At 30.6% G+C, this 12,936-nt stretch overlaps 1 protein-coding gene across 1 annotated transcript in view; it reads right to left on the bottom strand.

The window, feature by feature from the left end:
• LOC146917438 (putative cyclic nucleotide-gated ion channel 20, chloroplastic) overlaps window positions 1-12,062 on the bottom strand; it is a 37,041-nt gene extending 24,979 nt beyond the window's left edge. Inside the window, exons 1-10 of the mRNA XM_085719274.1 lie at window positions 12,001-12,062; window positions 11,586-11,720; window positions 10,470-10,718; window positions 9,956-10,210; window positions 8,756-8,822; window positions 7,879-7,948; window positions 7,622-7,699; window positions 6,886-7,505; window positions 6,357-6,518; window positions 5,697-5,813 (exon numbers count right to left, since the gene is read on the bottom strand). Coding sequence (XP_085575400.1) covers window positions 7,373-7,505; window positions 7,622-7,699; window positions 7,879-7,948; window positions 8,756-8,822; window positions 9,956-10,210; window positions 10,470-10,718; window positions 11,586-11,654 — 921 coding nt within the window. The 5' untranslated portion in view covers window positions 11,655-11,720; window positions 12,001-12,062 and the 3' untranslated portion in view covers window positions 5,697-5,813; window positions 6,357-6,518; window positions 6,886-7,372. The remainder of the gene's footprint in view (window positions 1-5,696; window positions 5,814-6,356; window positions 6,519-6,885; window positions 7,506-7,621; window positions 7,700-7,878; window positions 7,949-8,755; window positions 8,823-9,955; window positions 10,211-10,469; window positions 10,719-11,585; window positions 11,721-12,000) is intronic.
• Between the last annotated feature and the right edge of the window lie 874 nt (window positions 12,063-12,936).

Raw genomic sequence — 12,936 nt, 5'->3', positions numbered from 1 at the left:
CATGAATTTCAATTATAACTACTTATAGCAACAAACACAACTCAAAATACATCAATAACAACTTATCAAGGTTGTTAAATCACTTTTCCATAATAATTCTCTTAAGTTCCATGCTTCTACTTTCAATCCATTTCTCCAAAAATTCAACTTACTAGTAAACTCACCATGAATGTCATTCATAAGCTCCTTATGCATCAAACAACTCACCACCACCACCACCACAACATATATTGCATTCCTAGACATTGAATTAAACAATTTTAACAAAAGTAGCATTAGAGGTGAGGTGGATAGATTGATTTTCATGGAAAAGGAAGAGAAGAAAGAGCTTGACACTTACTTAATGTTCATTCCATCATGCGTACTCCAAAAGCTAGCTTATTTGATGATTTCCATGAGATTGGGGCCAAAATGAAGATTATGAATGGCAATGGGAGAAGGGGCTGTTTTTGCTTCAAGGAGAGGGAAGGATGAATTTTGCTTGCCAAACACTTGTAATAGCACCACAAGGAACCTATTTGTTGCTTAATTTTGATGATTTCATGAAGAAATGAAAAATTTGTGATAGAGAGGGTTGAAGAAGATGATGGCCGATGGGTTTCAGAGAGAGAAGGGGAAGAAATTATGGAAATGTTTTAGAGAGAGAAAGGGATGGAATTGTGTGGAAAATTTTAGAATTTTCCTATTAAACAATCTCTTGGTTGACAAATACCCATTTTGCCCTTTCTTAAAATCTCATAGATAATTTGAAAAATAGCTAACACAAATAAATGACAAATGACAGTGTTGTTAAGCGGGATATTACATAAGAGAAAATAGTCATAACCTTCCATAAATATTAAAGAATAGCAATAATATAAAATATCTCAAAATATAATAAAATTAAATATCCCAAATATACCGTTTATAATTATTTAGAATAATGGTTTAAATAAATTTTTCTCAATTGAGTTGTTAAGAATTTTGGGATTTTGAAATATTGCTTTTACAGAGTTTACATTGATATGAAATAATATGGAAGTGTATAATAATTTATGAGAAAATAATATAACTAATATCCTCAATATAAGTCTCTACAATAATTTTATATCTAAAGGTATAAAACAAATAAATATATTTGTTTATGAGATATATATAATTGACATGTAGAATTTTCCTCGCTTGTTAAAGAATTATATGTTCTCCACTTGGTGAGAATGATAGTTAAACTAATAAGGTATTTTTCTTACCCATAAAAGGATGATTATGTTAAGTAATGTCATACCGATAGGGTATGTCCATCACGTTACACAATACATAGCAAGGATTCTCCCACTTGATAGAGAATAGATAATGATAGTTGAATTAAAAAGTTTGAAAGATATTTTAAATAAAATATTCAACTATTTCTCTATCACAAAATGATATGCTAAGTAACGTCACACCGATAGGGTATGTCCGGCACTCACATAACAAAGGGATAATAGCAATCCAAAATATTTATATATATACAAAAATAACATTTAAGTAGAAATTTAATTCAAAATTAGAATAATATTGGATTGCAAAATTTATATAGTTTGCTACATGTCTTTTAATAGAGTTTTTAATAGAGTAACTTACTTATTGTAATCTCATTCGAGATCTTAAGGATAATAAGTAAGAACTATATCATCACAATTTACAATTCTTATGTCTCAAAAATTCAAATATTGATATGGTACTCTAATTATATTTGACATATATATAAAAATTAAGGTACATTGAATAATAGCATTTATATTAATAACAACACACCGATAGGGTATGACTGTCACCAATATAATGCTAATCTATTTAGAAAACTTGGCATAATTGTATTCACGATAGGTGAGATTACAATTATACAAATCAATAATGTTTATGCTTAGGAGAATATGATAAAATAATATCATGCATAAACAATTGTACTTAATTTACTCAACTTTGGTCATATTCAAATTCAAATAATAGAAAGACATGCTTAACAATATTTTAAATTAGCCTGTCATAAATATGACTTTAGAATTTATTTATATGAGTATAATAAAAAGAGTTATTATTTAGAATACAAGTGTGTCAATTAGCTTTCTATTTTATCCAGAGTAGACTCTTAGATAAATATATAAGAATTATAGAGCTCTATTTAGAATATTCTGGAAAAAAGGATTTCACTTCTACATAGAATAAAATTTCAGATCAAAATTAGGGTTATTTGCACCAAAAAAACGAATACGATGAATTCTCAGAATTCACATGGCATAAACATCTGATTATATCACAACCTTGAGCTTCAAAGGAAAACGTAAAACAATTCTCTCCTTTAATTTATATTGTTATAAGAGAGAATAAGAGTGATAGCGTCAATATAGATTGGCTTAGTATTTTTAAACATAAAATAGCCAATTACATAGCAAATACGGCAAACATATTGATCACCCCACATAAAAGAAGAGAATAAGAGTGATAGCGTCAATATAGATTGGCTTAGTATTTTTAAACATAAAATAGCCAATTACATAGCAAATACGGCAAACATATTGATCACCCCACATAAAAGAAGATATACAATTATACCCTAGATCAAACTTTAAACAAGATTCGACAACAAGAACAGAATAGGATAATGGTTTCCGCAAAAAATTGTATCAGGTTTTGCAATTAATTTTGTTCAACATATATTAAAACTCTAGATCAAAATTGAAACGAGCCTTTTGATTTCACTATAAAATTGATCTAACAAGTATAGAGTTCATTCGATTTAAAAGTAGCCATATTCATGGGATTAAAACAAACATACGGCAGAACAAGATTATGTTGAAAATCATATGATACATGGATTAATAAGAATGATAGCCATAATAGTATCTAATTGGCTCTGATACCAATTGATAAAAGGTTTTAGGATTTAGCCATGGATTATTAGATACAGGTTATAGCATATCATCAATCAATAACAAAGAAGGATTGTGTACTTTTAGGTTGATGAAGTATAACCGTCAAAGGATGAGAGGGATGACTACCCTCATTCCGTTTAGCAGCAGAGTGTTCAGAATAGTTTAACCGTCTGATGGGATGACGTTTAAATAACTAAACGGCTGAGGGCAGGGACCTCTCATTGGGCTTAGCTAAATGGTCCAACCCATCACGGTCCATTTAGAAAGAATAGCCCAATCACACATATTCATCAACTAATTAGTGCTTAACACAATAGACCATAGTTTATATTATGACATTAGCTTATAATAATTGATTATTGTCAATCCATAATTGATTAATTAAATAATTAATCCAACATAATTGTGTTTACTAGATTGTGCATGTGTTAGTTATTCACTTTATCATATGAAATTTACTATCTATTGAAGTTATCTGTTTACCAAAAACTAGAATTTACCATTAACTTTAACAAAAAAAATTAAATTAAAATGTTATCAATTAGACATGAAAAGAATGGGGAAAGCAATTCTAGTTATTTATATACCCAAAAGCAATTTTGACTTAAAATATCTAAACAACATTTTTCGTACAAATCACTTATATTGTGAAACTATCTAAACATAAAATTTCTTATCATTGGTCCACGTCTTATAGGAAACAATTGCCCCAAATCTTTGTCCAAGTTTGGGGAGACAGCCGAAAAATGACTTGTCAATGATGGTAAAAGCTGGCCTACCACGGTAGTCAAGGTTTATCGAAATTCAATTCATCCCAAAGAGATCTAAGTTTAATGAAGTATTCCAACACTGATTTAGTACCTTGCTTGAGATTGTTGATAGCAGATCTCAAAGAGAAGATGCGAATACGATCAACCTTTGCAGAACGTTCCTTCAAATCTTCCCTAGCAGAAATAGATGTATCATGAAAGACTATAGTCTAAGAAATGGATTCAAAAACAGAGTTAGGAATCCATGAATAAAGAAGATGATTGCAGTGTTCTAAAGCACTACGGTTAATTAAGATCAACAAGATCAGGGATAGGCATGGAAACATCAATGAAAGCAAGCTTATTCTTCGCGCCCCTAAGGCACGTTGCATGGAGCGACTCCAAGCAATATAATTGGACCCATTGGGCTTTGGAATAACAACCAAAGAACTAAGACCTTCACTTGGATGAATGTAATACTAAAAATCAGTGTCAGAATTGGAAGGGGATGTGCTTGACAAGGAGACATGGAAATTGAGTAAAAACTGAGAAATTAGAGAAGAAATAGAGAGAATAGTGATGAACACGATGCAAGCAAAAAGAAAATGCAAGAAACTGTAGGAAAATGCAGGGAAAATTGCGAGAGAAGAAAAACAAACATATTGCGAAAAGAACGAAGCACAATTTAAAGAAAGAAGAAGGAAAAAATCAAGGAAACAGGGAGGGAAAAGAATGAAGACGAAGAATCTTCAACGAAGAACAAGAAGGAAGAAGCATAAAGCTTGAAAAAGAAGCATCAATGGCGGAAGCATGTGTAACTGAATCGTAACTAACTTTCTCTCTCATAGAGAAAGCTACAGCTGATACCATATTATGATGGAAGAAATGAATGAAGCAAATTCTCATTAATTGAATCAAAGAAGCATTACAACTTATATAGAGATCGTAGATGAATATAATAGCTATGGTACATCAATTGTATGCAATCTAAATCCTAATACAGTTAGTTCAAACTAACTACCTAGATAACTTGCTTCACAAGTTATCTATACAACTAACTTTTAGTTTCCTTTATTTCTTGATTATGCAATATAAATTACTTGAGGATTTCAAAGTTTGGAAACAATATCTCATGAAGGTATTACCTAAACACCTAAATCCTTGGAAAAACCCGTAGAAAAATAAGAAATTTCTAGTACTTTATTCCAAGGACTATAGATTACAAACAATGGAGTTTATGGCAAAGTTTTATGAATCAAACATTAGAGTACAGTCTACGAGTTCAATGTTTGATAATCATTGTGTGGTATTAGCTCGTCTTAGACGTTTCTTCGTACTTCTCCATGCAACCTGAATTATGTTTGCTCTATGTGATTTCCCATAAGGCGATTCATACCTAACATAACACAATATCGTCAAATCAATATGTCAGAGCCATGGTTTTGATAATGTATATTATATATGCATAAATGTCACACACCCTTGTAATATGTGATGTATGTGTGAAAGCCATCTATGTCCTTTTATTCCCTAATTTTTTGATAGAAAAATTACGGAATCGAATTCTACGATTTTATCATGCATGCAAATTGATAAGAGTCTCATATTAGATGAGATAAGGTTTGATAATGTGTATACAAGTGGTATTGTAAGAAATGAATTAGGTTCAACCCAAATTTCAAAATATTATAAAATCAACTAATTTGGACCACCTACCATTTGTATTCATGCACCAAGCATAATAGAGTTGCATTTAATGAGAAAATCAAATTTCCGCATAGAAAATAGATAAGTTTTGAAAAATGTGTTTATAAGCGATGGGTGGTCCTAGCATTGAAAGACAATTTTGCAAGGGTTGAGTTAGACCTAATCCAAATTTTAAAGCAAGTAATTATGAATGAATTTTATTGGAAATAACGCATGGAATGCGATGTAGAAAATTTATAGAATAATTAAACAACATTCTTCATGAAATATAATGCAGTTAATCATAGGGTGAAGACATGCTGAATATCAACAGAATGACAACAAAGAAATGGAAGGAATGAATGACCTCAATGTTTGATAATCATTTTGTGTGGTGTTAGCTTGACTTAGACACTTCTTCATGTTTCTCCATGCATCCTGAATTATCTTTGCTGCACGTGATCTCCAATAAGGTGATTCATACCTAACATAACACAACAACCAAATCATGATGTCAGAGGCATGGTCCTAACCAACAAGTTTTGAAAGGGTTGATCGAGTTAGACCTATTCCAAATTATAAGACCGATAACTATGAAGCATGGAGATATATATATATATATATATATATATATATATATATATATATATATATATATATATATATATATATATATATAGGGTTATGATAGAAGACACCTTTTGTGAAGGTGTCTTTTATCAAGTTACTCTACGAGCTTTTGCGAAAAGACACCAACTTACTTTTATGAAGGTGTCTTTTAGCAAAGTTATAACTAAAAAGTGAAAATCACACCTTAAGGTGTTGCTTGATAAAAGACACCACCAAAGGGTGTCTTGTAACATAACCCATATATATATATATATATATATATATATATATATATATATATATATATATATATATATATATATATATATATATATGCAATATAGGAGTTATAGAAAAAATGAAACAACATTTTTTCTATCGACAGAAACACAACAAGGTAATGGAAGGAAGGAATGACCTTATGACTTGTTGAACGTGAGGATTTCGCAAGAGTCTTCCAAAATGAGTTGTGACTTCTTCAATGGCTTTAGCGTCAAGTGAAAATGCCTCCACATGGTTAAGCATTTTACTGTTCTGTCACTAGTTAAGCCATGTCCTTGAATCTTTACTTCTTTACCTTCTACAAAAGAAACCGAGTTACAAATCACAAGATGACATATGAAGATTTATCTCAAGTAAAAAAAGTTTGAGAGCTATTTTTTTTTTTTTGGTAGATATATGCTTGAGAGCTTGATGGAGAGAAAAATTTCTTAAAATTCATATTGATTGATAAAAAGATAAAATGAAAATGATTGCAATTTGCTCTTTCTATAGAGATTAGGAAAAGATCAACAACCTAACTAAAATCCTAACTAACTAACTGAAGTCTAACTAATTTCTACAATTTCTAACAAACCATATTGATGAAACATGTTTCTCAGTTTCTTTCAGGCTATGCCAGATGATTATTGCTACTTTTTCGATGCAAGTTATCATTATAGTTGTACCTTTGCTTTGAGAAGACTGTTCAAGATACCATATTAGAAGCTCTTCACCAAAAGCATCCCCTTCGGATAACAAAACTGAAATTCCATCTTTTCCGATGCTCTCCAATTTTCCACGAACAATAAAACCCATCTTTTTTACGTGACCACCCTGACTCAAAATTCTACTTCCTTCAATGTATGTCGTTTGTACTAGTCGCTCACGAATAGCATCTAAGACAGGCTCATCCTCATCCAGCAGGGAAAAAATTCGAATCTATACAAAATATTATATCATTGTTACAAAGAGCATTTGGACTTGTTTCATATAAATATCTTTTGATGTGTCATTGTTTTCGTTTCAAGATGAATATGCATAAAGTTTCGTCTTCAAAATTATTTTCTCATTCAACTTCTATTGGATTCTAGTGAGTTACATGTAGACACATAAGAAAAAGAGAATCGTAATTAAAATGCATTTAAAGAGTAATCATGAACTTCTTTAAAATATTCAAATGCATACCTTTTTAACAAAATTGAACATATAACGTCGTATGTCTATATGGAGATTTTCTGGCAAATACTCGAGAACCGTTCTTTCAGGAGCATTATGCCGACTATTCCATTCAGCCCGTAGTACTCTCCTGCATGACATACAAGATCGTATCCATCATTTGTACATTATGCATACTCCATTTATTGACATATGCATTTTGACAATGTCGAAAGGATTCGTTAAAAGAGTTAAAACATTTCATACATTCTGAGATCTTCTGGTAAGCGATGATGGTTCATCCATTGCTCAACATCACAACCTCTATGCATCATTTCTAGGCTCCTGTAAGCAGGATGGAACATATTAGAATTTTAAATTTGAATTCATGGTAGATACTAAATACAGGCAAAAGTGAATTCATTTAAAATTAATTTTTATCGCCGCAAAACCAAACACATACGAAAAATGAGAACCATTGTTACCGAGAATTAACTTGTGCAAAAATAAAATAAACATTCTACCTCTTGCTAAGAGTTCGAAGAAAGCTCGGTATGTTTCCGATGAGAAGCAAGAGTCCCAATGCCATGATGGCAGGATGCACGTTGTGCATATTGGGGTCACTTGACCCCACTTTGTGGTTTTTATTTCAACTAATAATAGCATAATTTGATATCTTGACCCATTTTAAATTATATGTTGACCCCGCATAACCAAAGTAATACATTAAAGGTAAAACAATGTCATATATATAAATTAATTTTAAATTACATTTGTTAAAATAGTAGTATTACTCTCATACTTTCTACTGCATTTATAAAAAGTGGATTAGAGTTATCACCGTTTACTAATATGGATTGAGAACAAAACATTGTCGTTTAAGCTTTTTTTTTAAAACAATTGGCATTTCAGTTTTAACTCTAAAAAATTGATTGATTTTTCATTAATACTCTTAAAAGGATAAAAAGAACATTAAGGTAGCCCGTGGATTTATTTTAGATTGAATTTACGAATCCAAGTTTGAAATTGAATTTATTTTTAAATTGCTTTTGATGAAATATACTAGAAATTACTAGAAAACATATATGTTCGTTCTTTTGAATACTTTTCTAATTGAGGTGAAAGGACTGATCTCTCAAGAAAGTTTCTGGATATTATAAAACTTCTTTTATCCGACGTTGTATTTACTTTTGAAGTTAGCATTACTAAAAAATAGCACAAGAAGTACTCAAACATTACTACTATATGTGACGACTGCAATCGTCAAAAGTACTTTCTTTGTTAATGATAATATTGTCATTATTTTATTGGTTATAAATTTGTATATTTTTGTATAAGTATTTATGATAAACAATATTGACCCCATTTATTGAAATTCCTGGATCCGTCACTGCATGATGGACATTGTAAAGAGGACTTCCCACAAATAATAGCTTGGAGTTTGATTACCAGCCAGAGTAATAATTTGCTGTAATAAAGCTCACATAGGTATAATTGGTAAGTAATATCAAACCCTTCATGTTCCTTTAAGTGCTTATTTGGTAATACAGTGGATTTTTCAAACTCACAATGAGCCACAATAATTTTGCAATAGCTTCAAGGTGTGGTTTTTGAAAAATCACATTGCACCATGATTTATGTCAACTTACCGCGATGTTTGTTAATTGTAAAAATAAGTGAGCTTTGGACAGTTACTTGTATTACAAGTTACAGTTTAAATATGCAACTAATTAACAAGTTGGCAGTTAGTTTGTTATGCAAATATTTAGTTAAGCTTGTAGACGAATAGTTTACTCTAGTTACACTTGTATAGGATCATAAATCTATATATATGTATCCTATCTCACTCATAAAACTAGATTGGTGAATGTAAACAAAACCTAGATGGAAATGGCTGCGACAAAACCTATATATATGTATTGGTGGTGTATGTTGCATCTTTCTCCGTTTTGACAAAGTAAACAAAAATCACGGACCTGACTGCGACGAAGTGGCGTGACAAAAATTTGTTACGGTCGAAACATGGTTTCTTTTTTTTTCGTAGATGGCCGCGACTTGAATTTATTAATGGTTAATTTGATTTTATAGAAGAAACGGATTAATTAAAAGTAAGTATAAAAGGTATTACTGTTAATGGAAAAATCAAGTTCCGCATTGAAAAAAGATTAAGGTGTGACTAGAGGTTGTGAAGAGAGAACCCTTCACCATATAAGCTGGTTTTGTAAGGATAACTTAGGTCCAATATAAAAAAAGGAAAATGCTAAAGAGTGCTCTTAGGGCATTGGTTAAGCGGATAAAATTAGAAATATTGTATTGGAAAATGGTGAAAAGTTATGAGTTTGACTTTTTAAAAGTTAAAATATTGTTGAATCTAATGCAAACTTACTGCATTTGGTTTCCTTATCAAGTGTCCTTAGGGCACTGGTTAGCGTAACCCTATAAAAAACCTAATAGCTGTTTCCATAATATTTGTTCACTATATTAAAAACGGTACAGGAGACTACGTATCCCTTTTTGTCGCAGCCGTTTTGACGGTAATAACCAGTTTTTTAGAACCTTGATTACAACAGAAGAAAGACAATACACGAACAAAATGCATACCTGGAATCCCCAAAAGAGTGAATACACATATTTTTTTATCCACCTAGTTTCTTTAGTAAGTGGTATAGCATTGGCATAGATTCCATAAGAAAAAGCACCAGATGTGGCATTCAAACAAGTTTCAGCATCCTTATCATTTCTCCATACTATGGCTGAAATATTCATCCTAGCTTTAGAATCACAATTAATCAACTCCATGCATCCATGTAGATTAGAATGATGGCAGGCATCTTGCAAACAGTGGTGAACCCTCTGCAAAAGAAAAAAGAGAAAGGGAATAAGGAAAGAAATTGGTAAAATGAAAGTTACCTAACATTCATTCACTGAATAAAATTACTAGATAAACCTTTCATCCATAGTCACATAATTCGCAATTCTTTCATCCATAGTCACATAATTCGCAATTCAATTCAATATATGTTGTACGGATACGGGTTCGTGGTACAACACATGTGGATAATTCAGTACCTAGGGGATCATAAAGCTCGTAAAAAAAAAAAAATTTACTCAACTGTAGAGCAAAGAGATACCATCCTGAACCAACAACATGGCTAAAGAACATAAAACTGAGAAGATATGCAATAAAATTACCCAAGGTTGACTCTGATGATACCATTTGGGTTGGAGACTGGCCAATTATCCTAGGCAAAAATCTGAATAATTTTGCAATATACTGTCCTAAGATTATTATACTTAGAAAATTCTTAGCATAATATGCTCCGGAAGATGCTGAGGAATTTGGTTTGACAATCCATATCATTATCTGTCAAAATTTCACAAAGTAATAATATCTATACCTATATATACAAAGGAAAAATATTATTTTTGCTTGAATTTTTCACTTTCAATTGTATCATTTATTTAAACTATGATATTTACAATTTTATCCTTTTTACTTTATTATTTAAATTATTAATTTAATTAAATCTCATTAAAATTGAAACAACATCATTACAATAGGAATTTAAATTATTAATTAAAAAATTAGTTAAATCACTTTAAAATTGGAACAACACCACTATAGTAGGAACAATACTTGCGCATACTTGTTGTGAGGGTTTTTACCATACGTACCGTGGATATTTTTTATGGGTACCCTTTGAGTAGTGGTTATAAGAGATTTTTTTTTTAAAAGATATATAAATTTTATTATTCAAAACATCAAAGTTATTGAAAGCGAAAATTTCTTTTTAACTTGTAACAAATAAGTTTAAAATAACTTATAATACAACAAAAAGATGATGTAAATTACAAAGGGAGTACTATTTTTGAATAAGTTTCCAAAAAAATAATTTTTAAAAACATAAAGAAAAAGTCACTCTTTTAAAAGTTATATTGAGTGAGAAATTTTGCATTTTTTTAAAATGAAGCTTCAAATAGTGTTTGAGTGTCAGTTTATCCTTTCGTTTCCATTTATATTTTTGTTAGTAGCAGTTTATAGTGTTTGAGTATCTCTTAGGATATTATATTTCATATTACTATTCAATGTTCTTAGTATTTTTCCTCTACCTTTTATCTAAAATCTCACAACTTCAACAAAAAGTATATTCATGGTCATACATCTAGCAGCTTAGGCCTTTGAAAACATTTGGGTTTTAACTATAACATGGAGCGATAGGAAGAAATGTACCTGAGGAAGAGGTAATGCAACAAAGAAGTCAATGATAAAGTCATTCTTGAGGTAGTTAAGAGCAATCATTTTGGGATGGTCAATTAAATCTCCACCAACCCCCCTAGACCTAGGAGAAATATAAGCCACCCTAAACTACAAACAAACAACTTGGTGTCACGGTAGATATGTCAACCTCCCATATCATCATTGTATGTTTGATGTCACGGTGGATATGTCAGAATCACAATGATCCATCCTGATTTTTTAAAAGTTAGGAAGTGTATCTTTTAGAAAGTCACGGTGGATCGCTGTGATTCTATGTAGCTTTTGAAAAATCACGATGAATCACCGTAGTTCCAGCATATCCACTATGCTACTAGAATAGATGGATCAACAAAAATTAAATCAGAAAAAGTGATTACTGAGAAATTACTTGGATAAGAATGTTCAAGAGATACAGAAAATCATCCTATTAGTAACAAGACATTTATCATCCTACAGAAAATGAATGAGAAAAACTGATGTATTTTTAACAACAAAAAAGTAAAATAAATTATATTAATTTGAAGATTTTACAAAGTAAATAAAAGGAAAAGAAGCATACCTTGTTCACACAGAATGAGAATAAAAATAAAGGATCCATCAAAATTGCAACAAAGCAAATTATGGCCAAAATCTTGTTCCATATGTGTACAACTTTAGATTCGGGGTTCCTAACTTCAGGAATACATGAAGAGCAGGAAGAAAAAAAATTTCATCCAAAACCTTTGGCGTCTCCATACGGAGAATTCGTAACTGTTATAATCATTCAAAACATGAAAATGTATGATTTGTTAAGACAAAAAAGTGCATTCATCATAATGTGTGACATTGAAAACAACAAAAAATTAAAGCTATACTACTTTTGTCCATTTTTATAAAACTAAACATCATGAGTATTATGAAAGGTTGTTGGTAATAAATTTTTCTGAAAAATGTGTTTTTATTTCGAAATTGTCATTTTTGTACAAATATATTTAGTGTTGATTTTTCATATTTCAAGATAGTAATTGATCGAATTAATATGGGTATAGTTGAATAAACTGTAATAAATACATCTAAATATTTGTAGATAATCATATTTAGGTATAAAACTTGTTTTGAAAGTAGTTTTATAATGAGGGACAAAGGGAGTATATACGAGTAAAGGAGTTCAAGTATGCTCCATTTAGGTAATGCTCCATTTAATCCATTTAAGCTTGGGATGGAAGACATGTGGCAAAATTAAATTCAAGAGTTGAGATTTATTTAATTAAAATGATGAACATGTATTTTATTTAATAAAAAAAAATTAGTTTTTTCTTCTCCTTCTCGCGCTCCCATGTTCACT

This window comes from Medicago sativa, chromosome 6, assembly GCF_051527215.1.
Source record: "Medicago sativa cultivar Bolivia chromosome 6, Bolivia_mono, whole genome shotgun sequence".
Lineage (NCBI taxonomy): Eukaryota > Viridiplantae > Streptophyta > Magnoliopsida > Fabales > Fabaceae > Medicago > Medicago sativa.
This window is presented reverse-complemented; position numbering and strand designations above follow the sequence as displayed.